Source organism: Calypte anna, chromosome 3, assembly GCF_003957555.1.
Source record: "Calypte anna isolate BGI_N300 chromosome 3, bCalAnn1_v1.p, whole genome shotgun sequence".
NCBI lineage: Eukaryota > Metazoa > Chordata > Aves > Apodiformes > Trochilidae > Calypte > Calypte anna.
Genome location: NC_044246.1, coordinates 24,996,463 through 25,017,701, shown reverse-complemented (window position 1 = coordinate 25,017,701; position 21,239 = coordinate 24,996,463). Strand labels below are relative to the sequence as shown.

General features: G+C 37.9%; 1 protein-coding gene across 1 annotated transcript in view; it reads left to right on the top strand.

The window, feature by feature from the left end:
- Positions 1-19,834, top strand: part of GPATCH2 (G-patch domain containing 2) — a 120,344-nt gene extending 100,510 nt beyond the window's left edge. Inside the window, exons 9-10 of the mRNA XM_030447676.1 lie at positions 3,888-3,970; positions 19,406-19,834. Coding sequence (XP_030303536.1) covers positions 3,888-3,970; positions 19,406-19,575 — 253 coding nt within the window. The 3' untranslated portion in view covers positions 19,576-19,834. The remainder of the gene's footprint in view (positions 1-3,887; positions 3,971-19,405) is intronic.
- Positions 19,835-21,239: the final 1,405 nt, after the last annotated feature.

Below are 21,239 nucleotides of genomic sequence, written 5' to 3'. Positions count from 1 at the left end.
ATTCAATACAGTAGTACCCAGAGTTCCCCCAGTTGAGATGACAGTCTCACTTCTTTAAGCCATTGTACCGATGAGTATGAAGCTAACTCCTACAGAACACTTCATTGCATCTTTCTGAAGAGACTGTGGAACAATTATATAATTTGAATAGAGTTTTTTAATTCTGGGATGAGGGATTCTTTTGAGTTTAGCTGAGAGGGCTAGAATTCATGTTCAAGAGTATCTGCTGTTCTACACCCATTTTACCATATTACCCTTTGTGGTGACTGGACTTGGTGAACTTAGAACTCCAATAGCATCAAAGTGTTTACCTCTAGTGAAAGAGTTAAAAACTACTTTAAGTGCTTAGGTGAAGTGCAATTAGATCAGTGCAGATGGAGGTTGCCCCACAGAACAGACCTTTATTTGGGGTATGTAACCAAATGGTCTACTGACTGCAGAGGTCAGGGTAGATAAAAATCTGATGCAGACTATTACAGAAGCCTTGGAGAGGTGAACATGTGTAACTGCAGAACAAACACCAAAAATATTTGCTTATTGAGCTATGAAAATTACAGAAAAACACTGTATTGTGTATGCATAGACAGTAATGCTTAGGGAACTTAAAGATATAATTCTAGGAAAGTTGCCATAGTAAAGGTAAATGCCTTGCAAAAATAAATGGTAGGGAGACTGCAGCTGTTTAAGAAGTTGACAATATTTATGTCAGAGTGAATGTTTGTCACAAGAACATGTAGATAATTGTGAAATCTTTACATGTAATTGCTTCTACAGAATTATTTGCTGCATCAAAACTACTTTTGTTGTGTTTACTATTTCAATAGCGTTTTACTCCTGCTGTCTTCCGAGTCAGTCTTCATCTCTGAGGCACTTATTAGCCACACAGAAAAGAGAGTCAAAACAACTGTGCACAAGATTAAAAAATGAATAAAAATTGACAGTGGCTTTTCCAGTGTTTTTGTTTAATGCGTTGAGGCATGAGATGACAACAACAAAATTCTTGGCATGCTAGTGTAAGTTCACACCAGCCTGGCTTTTTCAGCCCTCTTATTTCCCTCTGCCACAACTTTGCCACTGCTATGACACTTGCAGGCCTGCTCCACCGTGGTGCAGCTGATGCCCTGTCCATGCTCATATTTTTCTTCCTGACAGTGAGTGTTCTTGCCAAACGCCAGGGACCATAGTCACATCTGTTTGTCTCCCAAGCTTATCTGAGGCTGCTTGGGAACACTTTTTATCCAGAGGGCAGCTTTAACTAGGCCTAATACTCTGAAAAGCCTTTATTTGTAAATGCATACAATGAGGCGACAAGTTCCTGTTGTCTTTCCTTAAAAATCATTCCATTTGACACTGCTTGCTCCAGTCCCTGTCACCAGCAGGTCAAAAGCCAAGTTTTCAGGCAAGGTGGTCTTAACAAGTTTTATTTTTTTGCCTAGCTTCCTACCAGAGCACTATTTATAAATGATAGCTGGAAGCAAGCTAGGGGTAAGTAGAGAGAAGTCAGGCAAATAGCTTTCTTCCCTTCTGTAATCCGTGCTCTTCTGATTTAATGCTAAGAAACATAATGCTGAACTTAGCCTGATAGAGGGTCAGAGTTCTCCCTACTTTATAATACCCCCATTACAAGCATCTCAAAATATACTGTACAGCTTCAGAATACTACTTCATTTTGTCTAATCTCCCGGTTCCACAGCAGTGATAGGTCTTGTCTGTTCCTCTTAAAAAAAATTTAAAAGCTTTTTTTTTTTTTTTTTTTTTTGCTGTGATCTACATTGACAATTCTTATCAAGTGTTAAGACCTGGCTAAAGCAAATGCCACTTCAGAATCACAAGAAAGCTTAATGTTTGGTGTTGGTCAACATAAAAGCGGGTTTGACAAAGCTCAGTTGGTGCTCTAGTATATTGCTATTTTTTTGTGGCATACAGAGTTTTCAACAACAACAAAGAAATATCCACTTTCACCTTGGCTGGTGATTGGGTTGTTGTGCTCAGCAAAGGCGAATGATTCATTTATGCTGAAGGAACAAGGCTCCCTTTCAGACGTTCATTGATTTTAAATTAAAAAGTAACTGCTGTGTTCTACATGAAGGGTGACAACAATAACAAAGTAGTTCTTACTTAGTGTTATTCCTTGCAACTCCATTCGCTTTGCCTGGAGAAAAAGTGGGGAGACCCCCAGTACCATAATCTTACAGATCAATAATCCAGATATCTCAATGTAGTGTAACAGATAATCAATTCTGGGTAAAATAACTCAAAAGCTGCTAGCTGTTACTGCTGTGGCTCAGGTCTTCAGGTTCAATTGCCTGACTTTATTAATTTTTATCTTTCATCCTATATATGTTTCTGGTGACTTTATTCCTTTTTCTTTCAGAAGAGGAAGTGGGGATTTGCACACTATTTAACAGAATTTCTGCACAGCTTATGCTATGTGTTTAATATCAATGTCATATACGTCTCTTAAATATTTTTCAATAATTGTTTCCTCCTGTTATATTTAAATATTAATGTTCCTTATTGTATAGTCATTTATGAAAGTGTTACTTCTTGGTATCTTTCTAAATTTAGAAATAAAATTTATCACCATGTTAGTATACTAGTTCAACTGTGTTCAGTTTCTGGATAATAAAATAGGATACAATTTGAAATTAGAAGAACTGGAAGGAAATAATCTGTTTTATAACAAAGAAAATTAAATAATTGTTTAAATAGGGTTCATTAGGTGAGTCTAGAATGCACTTCTGTGTGACACTTTATTTTTTTTTTTAGTATTTTATTATTTAAATAAAGGCACTGTAGTAGTTAATTTACTTTATCTTTTTAAGTAAAGTATGTAGAGGATTGTACATTGTAGTCTTTTTCACCACAGAGCTGTCAAACATATTATTCAGTAGATCTAAGGTCTTCAACATTATGTGACCATTTGTTATTCATTTAGGAGTAGTTCAGCTTTAAAAAGTTTATAAATACAGTAAAGATTTAGTCACGCATCCACACTTAAACCAGATCCTACAAGTGACAGTGTTACTGTGCTATAGGAGACCATCCAATGCAATTCTCAGCTTGTTTTATCAAGATTCAGTACACTTCTATGGTAAGAATCACAGTTCTCACCAACATTTATGGAAGCATTTTAAAATTTTGGCATTTAGAAATTACAGCAATTTCGCCCCTTCTATTTCAGTTCTGTTCACAAAAATGTCAGCTACATATATTCCGCTTCACAGCTACTGTACATTACTTTAAGAAAAATAATAAATATGATTTTTGTTCAAGATTATATTCCAAAATTCAGTATTTGGAAATTCCAGCTTTACCCTTTTCCATGCTCTCTGACTTCTAACAGATAACTTAAATGCAATAAGTTAATTAGAAGAGTACAAATTGGTGTACTACAATTTTATTTCATGTACCTTTGAAGAGTTTACTGTTCCATGGTTTTCATTCATTCTTCATCTTACCTTTAAAAAAAAAATTGATGATACTTTTCATGTAATAAATTTTGTTCTGACAGTCAGGCGTTACTAGCCAATTGATAACCTACCAACAATATTGTGGTCTCTTTAGATAATTAATCTTAGCTATTTTCCTGTCAGGAGCAACAGTGTTTTTGTTTTATGTTGAGCTAGAAAGATTGCCAGTTTTGAAAATTAAAAAGCATTCACTTTATATTATTCATTCCAGTAACAATTTATGATGCTGCATTTAGATACTGAGCGCTTGTCAACAAACATAATTATGCTTCGATATAAACAAGATTGGTGACTTGACTGTGCAGCTTCATCTTGGTTGAGAATGTTTTGATATAGTTTCAGATTATACAAGCTGTGTATTTATGTGACGGTTTTCTTCCTTGGTTAATAGATTTCTCCTCTAATTACTTGCAGGCAAACCAGTGTACATTTAGGATCATTGTGCATGGGAGACATCAAACGGAGAAGGAAAGCTGCTCCCCTGCCAGGGCCCACAGGTAACCAATTTCCTTGGGACAGAAGACAAAACACAAGATGTTAAATCTCTAAATTCAAAGCAGTGGGTCAGTGACCTGGGGAAATGCTTGATAAATTCACTAACTTTCTGTGTAACTCCAGATACGTGCTATCCTTATTTATTAATAGACATTAAAAAATAAATAAGCTCTCTTCATTCTCCCTCAAACATTTTGAATATCTAGTCCTTTTACACTTCTTTAAAGAGCACAGCACCTCTTTAAAGAGAATAGATCTTTTTTCATATACTGAGCATGATAGACAGTGAAGATTACTGCTTCTATCTGTTCAAGCATTATAAGGTAGAAGACATGAGGTATCTTTTTTCTTTGAGGAATTCATATGAGTACTATAAATATCCTGCAAAATAAAGATAGAATGTGAATTCTTGAGCAAACAGTTGAAAATGTAGACATAAGACTATGAAACACAGCTTTAAAATTAGTGCTGTACATTAAATAGGAAGCACTTGTGAACACATTTCTGAAAGATTTAGTCAGATGCAAGGTCACAACCATTGGATGCATTTTGCTTTTATATATTGCTAATGTGGAAATCTGGATTGCATGCCTTAGTCATATGACCAATTATTATAGCAACGTATGCAACACATACAATTCTTCAAAGATATTCTAAATAGCTGACCTTAGAGAAGCCTAATATTTGTATTCCAACTGAATTTCCCCTCCTGAAACTTCTGTGTTTCAAACCTCAGTGGCAGAAACAGACCAAGAATAATAATAAAAATGTTATTAAAGCACCTTAGTTGCAGCAGAACAGAAAGGAGAATGTATGGGTCAGCTTCTAAACTTAGAACATCTGTGAAGAGAGAAAGAAAAATACTTAATGGAAAGAGAATAATATAATTATTACTACAAGTTGATTTTTACTTCACAACTTCCAAGTACTAGAGGATGTCACTTTGTACTAAGAGAGTGTGAAGTATCATGAAATATATTTCATTATTAATTTTACTTTGGTATTTCACCATTCAGTATTTTATTTTACAATCTCGTTCCTTGGTGTAACTTTGCAAACCCAATATTTTGACACAAAGGCAAATATATTATGTGATCACTCAATGTTTTCATCTATATATTAACAATTTTAGAGATTGTTTTCCCCCAAAATTTGCCTTTATTTGGAGAACAACGGAAAATAGTGGTGGATAAAGGTATTATATGAGAAACCTTTTGACTGATGTGTGGGGTTTTTCTGTTCAAGTTCAGGGTGATGCTTTCCATCTTATTCTAGGCAAGAAGAGTGAGAATTTTTTCTGTGGTCTTATAATTATTTTTTTTCAGCATTTCACCACTGTGAATTTTATTAAATAGAATATGTGTAGATAATGTGTAACATGTTATGAATTATTACTGTTTTCTCAAAGGCTTACCCTCCCACACATAGGGTTTATCCATCACAGACCTTGTTTGTTTCTCTTTGTCATTATTTCATTTTATGAATGAAAGAGGATTTCTTTAGAATGGAAATACATTTACAAATTTGGATTAAAATGAAAAATCACTATTGGATTATTCTCTATTTGGTGGTTTTAGTTAGCTAAGATAAAGGAAGAGATGAACTAGATTTTATATAGAAGAATTTGTAAATTTTTTTTCTTGAAAGAAAGGACAACAGTTATGTATTTACATGAACAAAAGTTGGAAATTAAGGGGAATATTCTGCTAATGATTGTCCATATTCAGCATCCTAATGAAACCTGAAAGGCTGTCTGCAAAAGAATAATTAACTGCAAACATTTTCTTGACCTATATATATGCTACAAATTAGCAAAGTTTCACATAATATGAACCAATCCATTGAAAAATCTACTTTTTTGGAATAAATTATGTTGCTAAATTAATTCTCATGGCATTCTGCACAGGGTTGAAAATGGTCTTTTGTATATTTAGGTTCAGTAGTATTGAATAGAATGACTGGTGATCTAAATGAAGTATCAAAACGTGTTCTCTGGTTTTGGGTCTTACCAAGGGTATCACCTGCTACTTTCAGACATCTTACAAAGCCACAGACTTCTGTAGCAAGCAGTGTTATTGGTTAAACATTTATTAATTGTGACAAGAACACCCAATTTATTTCAGTACTCCAGCTTATTTACTGCTCTTTCACCTTTGTATTTTGTGTTGAAAAAGTAAAATGAATATTGATAGAGCTAGATATTGATTTCTAAATTTATAGCCTGTTCTCAGCCTGGAGTCAAAGTCACATACCAATAGGTTTGTGTATATTAGTAACAAAGGATGTAGATTTACTTGTACAGCAATGAGAAACTATTGAAGCAAGAAAGTTTGAGCAGCACAGAGCATTTTATAGTTTCAAAAATGTCATTTTAAAGGTGAAGAAAAGCTGTGTTGAAAAGCAATGAAGAAAATGGGAGATACTATAGATATGGATTGTCAGGAGGTGACAGTACTGAGACGGGAGTGTCACATTCTGCCTTTTTTTACAAAGATACATTTTCTATTTTGTGGATGCTTGTACAGCCATCTGAGTGTTGTTGAAACTAGGTAGCTAATTAGTTCATTAAGTGAAAAAGATGCTAATAGAAATTGTTTACTTCCTAGTGTTTCCTTTAAGAGTAAGGTGTTGTACATTATAAATACCTATTTTTTGCACAGCTTCTTCCATAACATCACTGTTATTTCAGTGTTTCTAATCAGGCTTGGAATCAGGTCATTCTCGATTACTTTATGCTGTCTCTAACTACCTGTGAGTGGTTCATATAACACTCTAACATATTTCATTGAAGCAATACAGTGCCTTCAAGTTTGTATAAAATCCTCTTAGTCAAACTAATACACTATCATGGAAATGGCCCTACCAAAACTGGCTCTGATATTAATGCAAATTGTAAGAAAACAAAAAAAAAAAAAAAAAAAAAAAAAGAAAGAAAAAGAACTTATGTTCAAGAGAAAGGGCATTGTCTGCAAAGTATTTTTACTATTTGAAGTGCATTCATTAGAATGTTTACAGTCGTTCAAGTCTTAGATCACCTATTTTTAGTCTCATCTGAAGCCAGTAGATCTAAAATTTTAGATGCCATGCTCAAACACTGAATATACATTTACCCCAGTTCCTTTCCTATTGACTTTGTGTTCTGCTGTCCGAGCTTTTTTTTCTCAGTCAGCTTCTGTTAGACCCCCACAGCACTTGTGTGTCTGGTAAATAGCCATTTATTCTATTTGAAAATGATCTTTTCACTCTTGACGCTTACAAAGCATGGCTTACAGTTTAGAGCAGTGGTGAAAACCTGCAAAACCTAATTTTAAAAGAGAAGGCTATTTTGTAGTTGAAATACAGAGAATGTGCACATGAAAGATACAGATTATTGTGCATGTTATGGGCACTTTAATACTTATATTTTGCAAAAGCAAATTTCAGCTGTCATTTTCTTTATCTATGTGGCATGTTGCAGGCTACACATCAGTCTGGTGCTGATGAAATGACCAAGTTAAAAGTCTCATTTTAAAGAATGTGTTTTAATGAAAAATATGACAGATTCTTAATTACAGCAGAAACACTGAGCACTGCTATAATGCCATCACGACTCCCTTTAACAAGGTAATCAAAAGGGTACATGTTTTCATTCCTTTTTAAAAATTGCCAGCGGAACAGCTAAGCAAACTATTTTGCTGATGCTTAATATGTCAGTGATTAAAAATCAGACCCGAATATCTGCAGTACCGAAATGATTTGAAAAAGATTGCGATTACACTGTGATAACAGAGGTGGCCGAGGCTAAGTTGGTGGTTGGTGGTGAAGGTCAGCTTAGTGAAATAGTTGCAGAGAAAAGGTAGACTTTTTTGTACTTGGATGAACTAGCAGTAAATTTCCAAAATTTTAGACAAACTATTATGTGCCTACTCTCTTTTTAGCTTGATTTGCTGCTTTTCCATCTACTAGATGTACAACTCCATAGAGAGAAATCCCTTTTCACAGGGGAATGTGAACACATTGGCGTGTGTTGTGAACACTTTACCCTATTGTGTTGCACCATTTCTTATCCTTAGTCTACCAAGGTCCTTTCTGACATGCACAGCACATCTGCTTTATCATCTGGACTATGGATACTTTTCCTTGTTTCAGTCGTTTCTAGAGCAGATTACATTTTAGGGACTCTTTGTCTGTTTATTTCTCCTATCAGATTGTCTCACTAATTCAGTTCAAAAATTAAGATTCAAAAAGTGCCAGCCGGTTCTGGAAACTGTTCTCCCTTCAGAACAAAAGCTTTGCAGTGTTCATTGGTTCATGTTGAGCTTTGCAGTCACTGGTTCAAGCGAAGCCCCTTATGTATAAGCACTGGAGTAATGAGGAGAGTTCAGTAATAAACTTCAGAAGAAAAGATCCACAATGAATCAAGGACAAAGCTTATACTGAGAATTTGCTGATGGATTTCTATGATCTAGAGAGAAGACAACATTCTTCAGACTGAGCATTCAGCCAATATAAAGTCAAGAAAATTTCAGGTTGATAAAAGAAGACTGTACCCATCATTTCTTCTTCTGAAATGGGGAATTCCCCAAATTATTCTAGGTGTCTTTCCTAAGGTTCCTCATGATTATGGAAAGCATTCAGGTAGCATCTACTGGGAGTGGGACTTGATGATCCTTTCCAATTTGAGATGTTCTAGGTTTCAGTGGATTTTTTGGACTTCGCTTTCAAGAACCATGAAACACATTAGCAGAGAATATCACCAGTGGGAGCATCCTTAATATATAAGAAATTTCTTCTCAAAAAAAAGGTTAAATCAGGCTTTTTTTCCAGGTTCTAAAAGTATGTCTCATTAGACAGTTGCATGCTTGAGAATAGTTTTCTATGAAACTGAGAGGTGTTGGTAAGGGAAACTCATCCTCCAGGTCACTTATGTGTTCTCCAGCAGGTACCATAATGAAGTGGTTCCCCACAGGGAGGAGCATCACACCCCACAAGGTGGGTGAGGCACTGTCACATCTCACATAGTGAGCACGGCTCCCCAGATGTGGGGGACAAACCAAATATCACCTCCCACAGAGTGGATACGGTGTGGGTGTTATGTCCCACAGAGTGGACACGGGTAGGGTTCCCCAGAGTGGGGGTTGACCCAGAGAGATTTGGACTGGACCCCCTTGCTTTCTAAACTCCTTCAGAGAGGAGCCTGGGTGTGGCTAGGCCCCATCCTCCTCCTTCTCTAATTAATGTCTTTTAACAACCCATTCAGTGAGATTAAATTTGGGAATTCTCTGTGTGGTACTCAGGAGTAAGATTATTACCCAGGAGGTTTGAATAAAAACACAACTTTACTTAAAAGTAAGATTATAAAGCGTGTGAGATTACAACTAGCAGAATTAGAAATGATGGTGCTTTCAAAGCAATGGATTACAATTTAGCAAAACTTAAGGAAATTGTCAAAGCAACAGGCTACAACTAATAAAAATGTAACAAAGCAATGGGTAGTAAAATTTAACAAAGTTAGAAACTATGTTACCCTGGTGTGCTGTGATAAGGTTGGAAGCAGAGAGAGTTTTCAATACTCAAGGATCCAAGGAGGGTTGTCAGTAAAACCTCTGTGTTGGACTTCCGGAGAGCAGATTTTGGACTATTCAAGAGACTAGTTCAGAGTATACCCTGGGAAACAGCCCTTGAAAACAGAGGGGTCCAGGAGGGATGGACATACTTCAAAGAGCATATTCTGAAAGCACAGGAACAGGCTGTCCCAGAGTCCCGGAAGGTGAGCCGGTGGGGAAGGCAACCAGTCTGGCTGAACTGGGAGACTCTGAAAGAAATTAGGATTAAGAAGAGGGCCTATCAATTATGGAAAAAAGGGCTAACTTCTCAAGAGGAATTTAGGAATATAGTCAGGTCATGTAGAAAGAAAATCAGAGAGACAAAAGCACAACATGAACTGAATCTTGCTACCTCTGTGAAGGACAATAAGAAATCCTTCTACAGATACATCAATAGCAAAAGAAGAGGCAAGGAAAATATTCATTCTGTACTGGACATGGGTGGGAATATAGTTATCAAAGATGAGGAAAAGGCTGAGGTATTTAACACCTTCTTTACCTCAGTTTTCAACAGAAAGACAGGTTATCCTGTTGAGAGCAGGCTTCTGGAGCCTATAGAAGGTGATAAAAATCTAAACAGCCCCCCTGTAATATTGAAGGACACGGTCAGTGACCTCTTGAGCTGCTTGGACCCCCACAAGTCTATGGGACCGGATGGGATCCACCCAAGAGTGATGAGGGAGCTGGCAGAAGAGCTCGCCAAGCCTCTCTCTATCATCTACCAACAGTCCTGGCTCACGGGGGACATCCCAGATGATTGGAAGTTGGCGAATGTCACACCAATCCACAAAAAGGGCCAGAAGGAGGACCCGGGAAACTACAGGCCCGTCAGCCTGACCTCAGTGCCTGGCAGGGTCATGGAACAGATCATCCTCAGTGCAATCACACAGCACCTGCAGGATGGGCAAGGGATCAGACCCAGCCAGCACGGGTTTAGGGAGGGCAGGTCCTGTCTGACCAACCTGATCTCCTTTTATGATCAGGTGACCCGTCTGGTGGATGAGGGGAAGGCGGTGGATGTGGTCTACCTGGATTTCAGCAAAGCCTTTGACACCGTCTCCTGAAAAAGCTGTCAGCCCACAGCTTGGACAGGAGCACCCTGTGCTGGGTTAGGAACTGGCTGGAGGGCCGGGCCCAGAGAGTGGTGGTGAACGGGGCTGCATCCAGTTGGCGGCCGGTCCCTAGTGGTGTCCCCCAGGGATCAGTGTTGGGCCCAGTTCTGTTTAATATCTTTATCGACGACTTAGACGAAGGGATTGAGTCCATCATCAGCAAATTCGCAGATGACACCAAGCTGGGAGGAAGTGTGGACCAACTCGAAGGCAGGAGGGCTCTGCAGAGGGACTTGGACAGACTAGAGAGCTGGGCCGATTCCAACGGGATGAGGTTCAACAAGGCCAAGTGCCGGGTCCTGCACTTTGGCCACAACAACCCCATGCAGCGCTACAGGCTGGGGACAGAGTGGCTGGAGAGCAGCCAGGCGGAAAGGGACCTGGGAGTCTGCATCGACAAGAAACTGAACATGAGCCAGCAGTGTGCCCAGGCGGCTAAGAAGGCCAATGGCATCCTGGCCTGTATCAGAAACAGCGTCACCAGCAGGTCCAGGGAGGTGATTCTGCCCCTGTACTCAGCGCTGGTTAGGCCACACCTCGAGTACTGTGTCCAGTTCTGGGCCCCTCAGTTTAAGAAGGATGTAGAGGTCCTGGAACAGGTCCAAAGGAGGGCAACTAGGCTGGTGAAGGGACTCGAGCACAGGCCCTATGAGGAGAGGCTGAGAGAGCTGGGGCTGTTCAGCCTGAAGAAGAGGAGGCTCAGGGGAGACCTCATTGCTGTCTACAACTACCTGAAAGGAGGGTGTAGCGAGGTGGGAACTGGACTCTTTTCACAGACGACCTTCAACAAGACAAGAGGACACAGTCTTAAGTTGTGCCAGGGGAGGTTTAGGTTAGATATTAGAAAGAATTTCTTCACGGAGAGGGTGATTAGGCTATGGAATGGACTGCCCGGTGAGGTGGTGAATTCTCCGTCCCTGGAGACATTTAAAAAAAGACTGGATGTGGCACTCAGTGCCATGGTCTAGCAACTGCTCCAGTGGGTCAAGGGTTGGACTAGATGATCTCTGAGGTCCCTTCCAACCCGGCTAATTCTATGATTCTATGATTCTACCCTTGATCCAGCAATGATCTTGGTAGGGAGTTGTGGTCCTTGGATGGTGGGAGCGCATCCAGCATTTCGAGTGTACCTCTTTTATGCTGCCTGACCCCACCTTTTTGCAGAGGCCTTTGACATATCTTGCACAGCCAGGTGTTCACTTGGACCCCTCCAGATGGGATGACACATCAATAACCCTTATTTCTGTGCATGTGCCCTCTCCAGTGGCTTTACCCGGGGCACACACAAGATGTCACTCTGCCTCTGCAGGGCACAGCTTCCCTGCCCCTGTCTCTTATGGAATAAGGACAGTGCCCTGCCTGCCAGGGTGGCCATCAGACAGAGCTCCCCTTGCAAGTGCAGTGTTCAGCTTATCGGGATGGCCACTAAAGGAGAGGCTGCTCTTGCAAGAATAGGTCCCCATTTATCAGGGTGGTTACCCAAATGGGGGTCTCTCCTTGAGAGAAGAGAGTCCAGATGGCTATTGAATGAGTCCATGATTCTTTTTGGGATTCTGCAGAGGAGTCACCTGCATTTTAACTGTAGTTTGTTAGAACTGTCACTTTTTCAGATGCATAGAGGTACATCATGTAGTCTTCCGAGAACTCAGCCAATAAAAATTCCCTTATATTTCTGCGAGTCTTCTCTAGGTTGGTAATACCGAAGGACTTCTCTTACTGGAGAAGCTTTGGGAGTTAAAATATGCAAGGGGAAATATATTCACTTTTTTCCCAGTCCATCTAACTTCTTAACCCATCTCGCCACAACACTCCCTCAGGTGATGGTGATGAGTTTTTCTTTCTCCCGTGGAAACAGAGAGCGCTGATGCATATAGGCCCTGCTATATAGACTGTCCAAAGAAATCACTTCTCATAAAGGTATTTTTGCATGTAATTTACTTTTTTAATAAGGAGTGAAAATATCAATTCATTGATCAGGTTTCCAGTGCAGGCAAGGTTGGATTTGTACTTTCTGTCTTCCTATAAAATTTTTGCCATCAGAGGAAAAGTCTCTGAACCTGTTATACTCTGGATTTCAAAAACAGAACTTTTGCTTTTGATTTCCACTGCATAGAGAGGAAATTTTCAATTATTTTTTCTTTACCATTAGTGAAATTTACCATTCAACCTATGCATTGAGACTGCAAGTACTAATGTAATTACTAGGATTTATGTTCTAATATTAATGTTCTTCATTACATAGCACTGAGCATTGTTTGTGTAATTAAATAGGCAAATGGTTATTTAACCCATAGTAAACAGTATGTAGATGTATTTGCCAAGTTTAATGACTTAATATTCATTTTTAAATTAAAGTAATTTGATCAACTATAATACTGCAGTCACAAAAAACACAGAATAAGCAAAAGAAGTGGAACTTCAGTGTCCTGGCAATCCATCCCAACTTGGGTTAGGGGAAGATAGAGCATAGTCCTTACATTATCCTCATAATCCTCAATGTTTTTGCTGAAATTAACAACACAGTCCATTTTTGAGAGTGTTGTGATTTAAATCCTTTCACCATGCGTTTCAGTGTAAGGTTACAGATCTTTCTGTAAAAGTCAGGGAATGCTTATCAAAAGGGAACAATTCTGTCAAGTTTTGAGGGGTTTGAGTAGAACTCTGGAATGTTCCTCAGTAAGGACACTTCTTCCAAAGCGTCGTCCTGTGACTGTCTTTGTCAGCATTGACAAGGCATGAACTGACCCCCTTTGGACCCAAATGAATGGACAGCTTTAGGTGTTCATGTGATTCCCATTACAGAGGGATAAATGGGAATCTAATAGTTCCAGCTCTTTATAACTAATTTCAGCGGCAGTGAATACTGAATGGAAGAGAAGTTACACTCTACACACAGTGTAGACTACTAAAGCATGGGAGAATAGCACTTGCAAATCCAGTTCCTAGTGATCTGTGCTAATGGATGACCAGGTGAACCTACAGGTTGTTGTCTCAGTTTTCTTCAGGGCGTGGATTATGTTTAAGATAGGGACTGTGCTGCAAGAAAGAATGCTTTTACCCATGCCACAGCTGAGTAACAATTCCTTGGATACCCCTTGCACTGGGGCAGTAGGAATTCAAATATGGCAGTGCAGACATTAAAAAATTGTGTTACAGATGCAGGGTAAATATAGAGGTCTCCAGCATCTCCAGTTATGGCTCTGTCCTCTGCTATTTTTATCTCTCTGCTAGATAGAATAAAATATAATTCAAGCAGACTCGTCTGAACTATCTTCTAAGGTTATTCTTTAGACACAGTCCTAGCCTGGTGTGAGGGCTATATAGAAGCCTGATATAAAAATGCAATTTCAAATATTTAGCTAAATAATATGGCATTTTCATAATTAGTTTTTGTTTTGGTTTCATTTTTTTACACTATAGCCATAGTATACTGAATTTTGAAAGCCACTGCAGGTACTGATTTTAAAAATCACAGCCCTGCTGTCGGCTACGCTCATGATGCAGACTGCACAATTATCCAAAACAGTTTTAAGAATATAAACATCCAGGCAGTCTGATTCCCATTTTGCTGGTTAGAGAGAGCTGGCATAAAAAGATGCATTACAGCAATGTGTTATTCTGATTACATTCCAAAATTATCTTATGCACCAGGATCAGTCCCTGCTGTTTTGAGCTCATCTGTCTGCTGAGGAGTCAGAGAAGAAAAATAACAGGGAGAATATTAAAAGCTTTCAGAAAAAGAGGGGGAATGTGCACTAGCTTTTAAAGTGAAGCAGCATGTATCGTTTTTCCTTCCATTGGCTGTTTATCCAATATCAATACAACACTTTAGGAGCCAAATTACTAAACAAGCTGCCAATTAGGCTTGCAGTCAGCTGGATAGATTAGTGGCTAAGAGAGGCAGATACAAGATTTTCATCTCTTGAGCCAATTACGCAAGTGAATTACCATCCTCAATGCTCCTTGGAAGATTTGAGGTAGGAAGACTGATTCTGCTGTGATAGACATAAGTGAGATCCTGGGTAGGGGGTAAGGGTTAGCAGGCCATGTATTGCAAAAATTACCCAAGCAAAAAGAGATCCTTCTAGGAAAGGATTTAAAGGATTTAAGGCTGCTGGGAGTGATAGAAGAGGAAATAATGGTTGTGATATGCTCTGCGAAGGCACTGCTGTTCTGCTCCCAAGTCTTAATCATATAAAAGAAAGATGAAAGGCCAAGACTATATTTATGTACAGTGTCATTTTCTCAGAACTGCTTAAAAATCCTTTTTCTTAACATCAAAAATAGTTTGGTGGCCAGAGATGAAATTACTTCAATATACCCTCATTTGTTTCTTAAAACTGAGGGAAGGAAAAAAAAAAACCACCACAGATCCAAAGAAAAAATAACCAACCAAACAAAAACACTACACCACCATTTTTTTAAATAAGGGTTATTTAAGTGACTGAATCTAGATGTATTCTGATTTTATTCACCTCAGTATAAACTAAACATGTTTGATGTTAGTCTTTTCCAGCATTTGGACCTTATAAATAAATATAGTCACAGTAGTGCTTTATAGAGACACAGTTCCTTTATTATTCTATAGTAAATGGTAACTAAATTGGTGAGCTTTTAATTTGTTCAGAAACATTAAGCAAATAAAATGCACCTGTCAGATTAAAATCATGCATTGGCTTATGTGCTTCCTGCTGAAGATGTTGTACACTGGTGTAACATGGTTTCTTAAATATGAAGCAAATTTAAAATCTGAACTTTTGCAAGCTGTTGTATCCAAAAATGATTAAACAGATGTGGAGCCTGCAGCAGCATTAGACCTCTGATCTGATTTTAGCTTACAGATGGAATTAAATTAATTCATGGCTATCACTGTAAAATCAAGGGTATGGCACTGAATGCTAGTGCACTGTTTAACCAGGACATACCTGTCTCAACAGCTGTTAAGAAAAAATTGCATACCTTTGTTTTTCCTTGAAACCTGCCTTTGATGCCATCATAAATATCATACCAGAATTAAACAAATGTGTTGAGATTTTTGTTTTCCTCCTTCCCAGTTTTGCCTCTTTTCTATTCACAGTTCTTGTATTCTGTATATGTGTAAGGTCATAGGCATAATATGTGTAGACCTATTTGTACACACAAAGATTTAAAAATTGGACTTGTTTTTTATTAATTTCAGGTAGCAGTAGAGAAGGAAGTTAAGTGAGGGTATTTTACAGTGCTGTTTTTTCAAGGAAGTTACTGTCCCTCAGTGTTTCATCCTCACTTGTGTAATGCCAGCCACTTCTACATACACACTACTCACCTGGTAGATCAGGAACCCTGCTGTTACATTTTCAGTCTGCAGAAATAAAAGGCTCTGCATAAGAGATTCCTGTGAATTATTAGTACAGAGACTTTCTCATGACACCTAGAACCCCACAAAACCTCATACAGGAATAAATTAAGCAAAATCTACCCCTGTTTGTTTTGGGGTTTTTTGCTTTTTTTGTTTTGGTTTTTTTTTCCTTTTTTTTTTTTTTTTTAATCTGATTTTGCATGTTATTTTCTATGGGATGGCACATTGGGTTGATTTTGCTCTTGCTCCTGGGTGGGTCAGGACTGAACACATCCCAGAGGTAGCACAGCCATTTTCAAGGCCAATGTGCTTGGACCATTCTCTCTAACTGGCCCTACTGGCTAGTCCAAGAAGTGCCATAGGCATGAATTTAAAACTGAACTTGAAGATTAATATTGCAAGGACAATTACTGCTTTTAATTAGGAAATAAAAGCCCACAGCACAGGAATGGGGGTCAGGGGAATAGCACACATTGTGGCATGGTTTTTAAGAGCTTTCTCCCATCATGCAGTCAATCAGCAATGCAGATTTTTTTTTTTTCCTCAATTGCTGATTGGTCATGGAATGGAAGAAGAGAGCAACAACATAATCCATATTCTTCCTTTCAAGTAAATGGTTTTGCATTACAGATAAATTGGATAAAAATTGCAGGAATATTAAAGAGATATAGATAGTATTTATATAAAAACTGACTATCCTTCAAAAGAATGTCCTGCAAAGAGTAAATGTTTTTCCCAATTAAAATAAAAGCTATCCATATTCACCTCATTTGCAAGGAGTAATTAGTCAATTAGTAATGTAGTCAAGTTGGGTGGGCTTTTTGTCTTGCCTTATGCTTGCTGCAATACAAAGCCTCCAAACACATTATCCTCTAGACAGTCTATGTTGTTCTGTTTTGTTTTGTTCTGGTTTGGTTTGGTTTGGTTTTTAAATCTGCTGACATAAGAATAAAACAGAAATCTTCAGGAGAGATTTCAATCTTCTAACAGGAGATTAAAAAGTCAGTATAGTGGAGGTAAAAATAGTTATTAGTATGTATTCTAGAAGTGTATATATTCTAAAACTTCTTACATGTCTTCAAAACCAAAAATTATTAATTGTACCATCAGTCACAGAAAAATAACCACTGAACTACAAAAAAATATAAAAAATAGAAACACCAGGTTTTTAAATAACACATCAGTTTATAGTGTATTCTTTCATATCTTTTTTGTGAGGTTACTCTGACTCTTGACAATTGAAATTCATGTAGAAAGGCTGTGTTAGGCCGTGTGTTACAGGACAAAGTCTGTGGGTTTTCTCCCAGAAGAAGACTAAAAAAAAGCTGGTTATGCTGTCTCAGGCTATGCCTTGCATACTTCTCCAACAGCATTAGTGTCTTTGCCTAAGCATCTCTGTGAATGTTTTAATATTTCAAAATCTTAGATGTCAAAATATACTCTTACCCTTGCTCCTTCCTACTTGGTGGATCTCTTGGATCTTTCTTTTTTTTTTTAGGTTTCCCCCTTAATTGTTTCAGATATTCATTGGAACGATGCTTCATTTCTTACCATCCCTTGCTGTTAAAAGTGGACCAAAACACTGTTGGAATTTTACTTGTGAGGTTAACCAGGAAGGTTGCAAAGCCTGTGTTGTGTATGCCAGACAGTGTCAGGGACTTGTCTGTATGAAAATTGGTTCTGCCTGTGGGGGCCTGAAAAGAAAGGAAGTCTTGGACATTGAATTTTGTGCTGGTCAGTTCAAGAGGAAGCCTCTCGGGGACTGGAGACTGCTCACTTGAAAGCCTTTGTTTTAAGCCTAGCATTAAGCATAGCTTCAAACCAGTATTAAAGGATTCCTTCTCTCAGTGCATTTCCCTTTTTCTTTGACTCAGGAACTGAGATGTGGGGAAGCTGTCTACCTTTTATGTAGCCAGCATTTTACTGAGCATGAGCAGATCTACGATGGATAATGCTGGAGTGTTGTGAATTCTTCATCACAATCACCATGAGATTTTTAATGTGAACTTTTCATTTTGAGTTTCTGTCTGTGTATGCAGTTTCCACTGTGGGGTTTTGTCTTTTTTGTTTGTGCTAACTGAGGCTTTTCAGAAGTTCAACTTTTCTTGAGTTCTTGTCTACCGAGTTAGTGTGATGATGAGCCAGCTGCTCTTCAGTGGTAAATTCTTGATTAAAGACATTACAGTCTCCAAAAACACAAAATCGTAGTCTTCTCCTACAGTATTTTTCAAAGTATTAAGCCAGAATAAATACATAGAGATCTAAACAGATAATGCCTAAAGCTGGGCACGTGGTGGGATTCTTTTTGTGCTGTTGTCAGAGGCAAGGGAGATGTTCAGCAAAGATGAAAACAGAATCTAGCTTCCTATGTGCAGATCTTCGTGTTACCTCAAAAACTTCAGCACTTTTTAACAGTTTGTATGAGGTAACTTGGTAAGTTTTACTCTAGATTCTTGCAATAAATATCATTTGTATCCCTAGCTGTACATGGGAAGACTTATCCTTGCATCATCTCCAAACTCTAGCTTGAGGATTTTGGTTCAGGGGTAAAACCAGTTTTGTTACTTGGTTTTCTTTTTTCTTTTGTTTGCTTGCTGGCTTTCTTTATGTAGTCATGAAAAAAAAAGAAAAAAAGCTTCTATTAAAACAAGAAGTGTAATGCTAACACTTGCTAACCTGATTGATGATCTTTTCTGCAGTATGTGTGCAGATATTCTGAGAGTTCTCTGTGGTACAGAGAGAAAAGTGCCAACAATGCTTAATAGCATTGAAAGTACCAGAAGTAAACTTGGATGTATCAAACCTCTAACATTCAGTAAAAGAGAAACCAAGTGAAAAAAGAGCTGATTTTTAGAATTGTGGTTGCTTATCTGCACTGTTTCAGTAGCAGTTGTGATTGCTTAATGAGAAGTTATTGTGTTTTGTTGAAAAAGATCTTGGGTATTGGTAAATATCACTAAGAATGGAATGATGGTTGTGATACTACGATGTGCCTCAGGTTAGTAAGTGTATAAAGACACAAGAAATGTAATCATGGACAAAAATCAATGGACAAAAGAAATGTAATCTTGCCAAGGTATTGGTAGACTTGTACAGGTGTGATGTGTGTTCTTTGAGACTGCTGCAAAATCTGTTGTATTGGAATATAAAAGATCTGTGACAATATTTGTCGTTTTTAAAAACTGAGTCTTTAAAAACACTCAAAAGAAAGCAAAGTGTTAAGAAGGTGTTATTTAGAATCATATGCAGTCAGGAGGTCAACATGTGCAAAGATAGTCTGTTCTAGCAACCTATTAGATGAATTAGGGGAATAAGAAGGTTTAAAGCTTTAAGGGAGATTATCCTGCTCTTCTCCACATGGCAGGCAGTGCTGATTAATGCTGTGTGTTTCTTTAATCTCAGGGTTTGTAGGTGAAAACACGCAACCAATCCCAGAAAGCAACATTGGAAACAGAATGCTTCAGAGTATGGGCTGGACCCCGGGCACAGGCCTTGGACCAGAAGGCAAAGGGATAGCAGAGCCAATACGAGCCCTCCAGAGACCAAAAGGACTTGGACTTGGATTTAGCTGACAGAAATGCACTCTGGCTGCGTGGTAAAAGTAAAGTTCAAAATTAATTTTTAAAAAAGACCCAAAAAAAAAGAAAAAAGAAAAATTGCAAACTGTTGTTATTTCTTGTGGTCGGAAAACCCAGTTACTCTTCTCTCAAAGATCTCTGAAGTCCGTGTGCTTCACATTAGCCACACCAGCTGCAAGGTACAGCCACAGTGACAGAACTGGCGTTTCAATCTAACTTCATAATGGTGCTAAAATGTACAAAAACTTCTACTTTTTTATTTTCTGTGTTCTTAAAGTTTGTATTAAACATAAAATTCAGTATATTCACTTTTTTTCATAGAAGCTTCCGACATAGCAGGTTCTAATATATAAGCAGATTTTTTTTTTTTTTTTTTTTTTTTTGGTAAGTATAAGTTCATCTCAAACGTCTTGATAAGATTTGTCAAGAAAAATTGAGTTTCTACAGTTACTGTTTCATCCCTTTTCACACAAATTTCCAAACCTGGTATTTCTGGTCTTTAACATTATTTGGTGTTAAGCTGATGTTTTGCCCACAAGATTTACACATTCCCCAATGGAAGGTGATATGGTGTGCAATTTTGTATCAGACCATGAAAAACTTCTTTGTTGTTTTAGGGGTGTCATTCCAACACCATTATCTGGCAATATATCACATTCCACATTCAAATTCAAAAGCAAAGCTTTTATACTTGTTTTTACGTTTACAAGATTATCTTTTCTCAGCAAATACTTTTAAAATTTTAAGTTTTTTTGGCTTCGGATTTCCCTTTTTATTAATAATCCTCAGTGTTTCCGTATTTAAGAACAGCTTGAGCTTTGAACCAGGAAATTGTATTAAATTTTAAAGGTGACTTTAAAGTGTTAATATTCTGGGTTTTGGCATATTTTAAACAATGCGGTGTTCAACACTGTGTTATCATTTGGTTTGTGATCATGCCAATGAGCCAGAACTTTAAAGGATCATGAACAGAAAAAGGGCAAGGAGAAGCAGGATTAGGGTGGAGGAAAGGAAGGGAAAAGATACTTTGATGGCATCTCGCAAATGTAAGCTGGCAATTTAAAATCAAGAGGGATCATTAAGTGTTTTAATCAGTATCCTGATGTATCTAATGTCAGCAGAAGCAATTTCATTAAGCACCAACCAATCAAGCTCCTAGGGTACTTATTGGTCTGCAGTATAAAACAAATTCCATTTTAAAATGAAATGATAGGGCTGAAGGAAGCTGTTGTTCAGATGGACTAAGCATCAAATCCTGCCCCTCACCACCCCTGTGGTAGCTGGGAATATTTACTCTGACTGCCAAGGGAACAGGATTTGATTCTTCAGTCTTTTTTTTTCAAGACAATCTGCCTTCCTCTGCTCTCAAACTGCAGAGAAAAACACTTGTTTCCAAATGCTTGCAAGGATATTTTACTAGAATAAAAAAAGCACAGCTTTCTTTATGTGGCTGAAATACAGTGAATTTTAAGAAGTGGTTTTATTACTTTTTTTTTTTTTTTTTTCAAAACTTCACCCCTTATTCTTGAGAAATAATACTAGGAAAAGAACAAATAGCAGCACTATAGCATTTAATTTGCTTATAAGAAATATTTGTGCTCTCCACTTTGAGTACTGTTGGTTTGGGAACATTGTTTCACCATGCACATAGTGTAGGG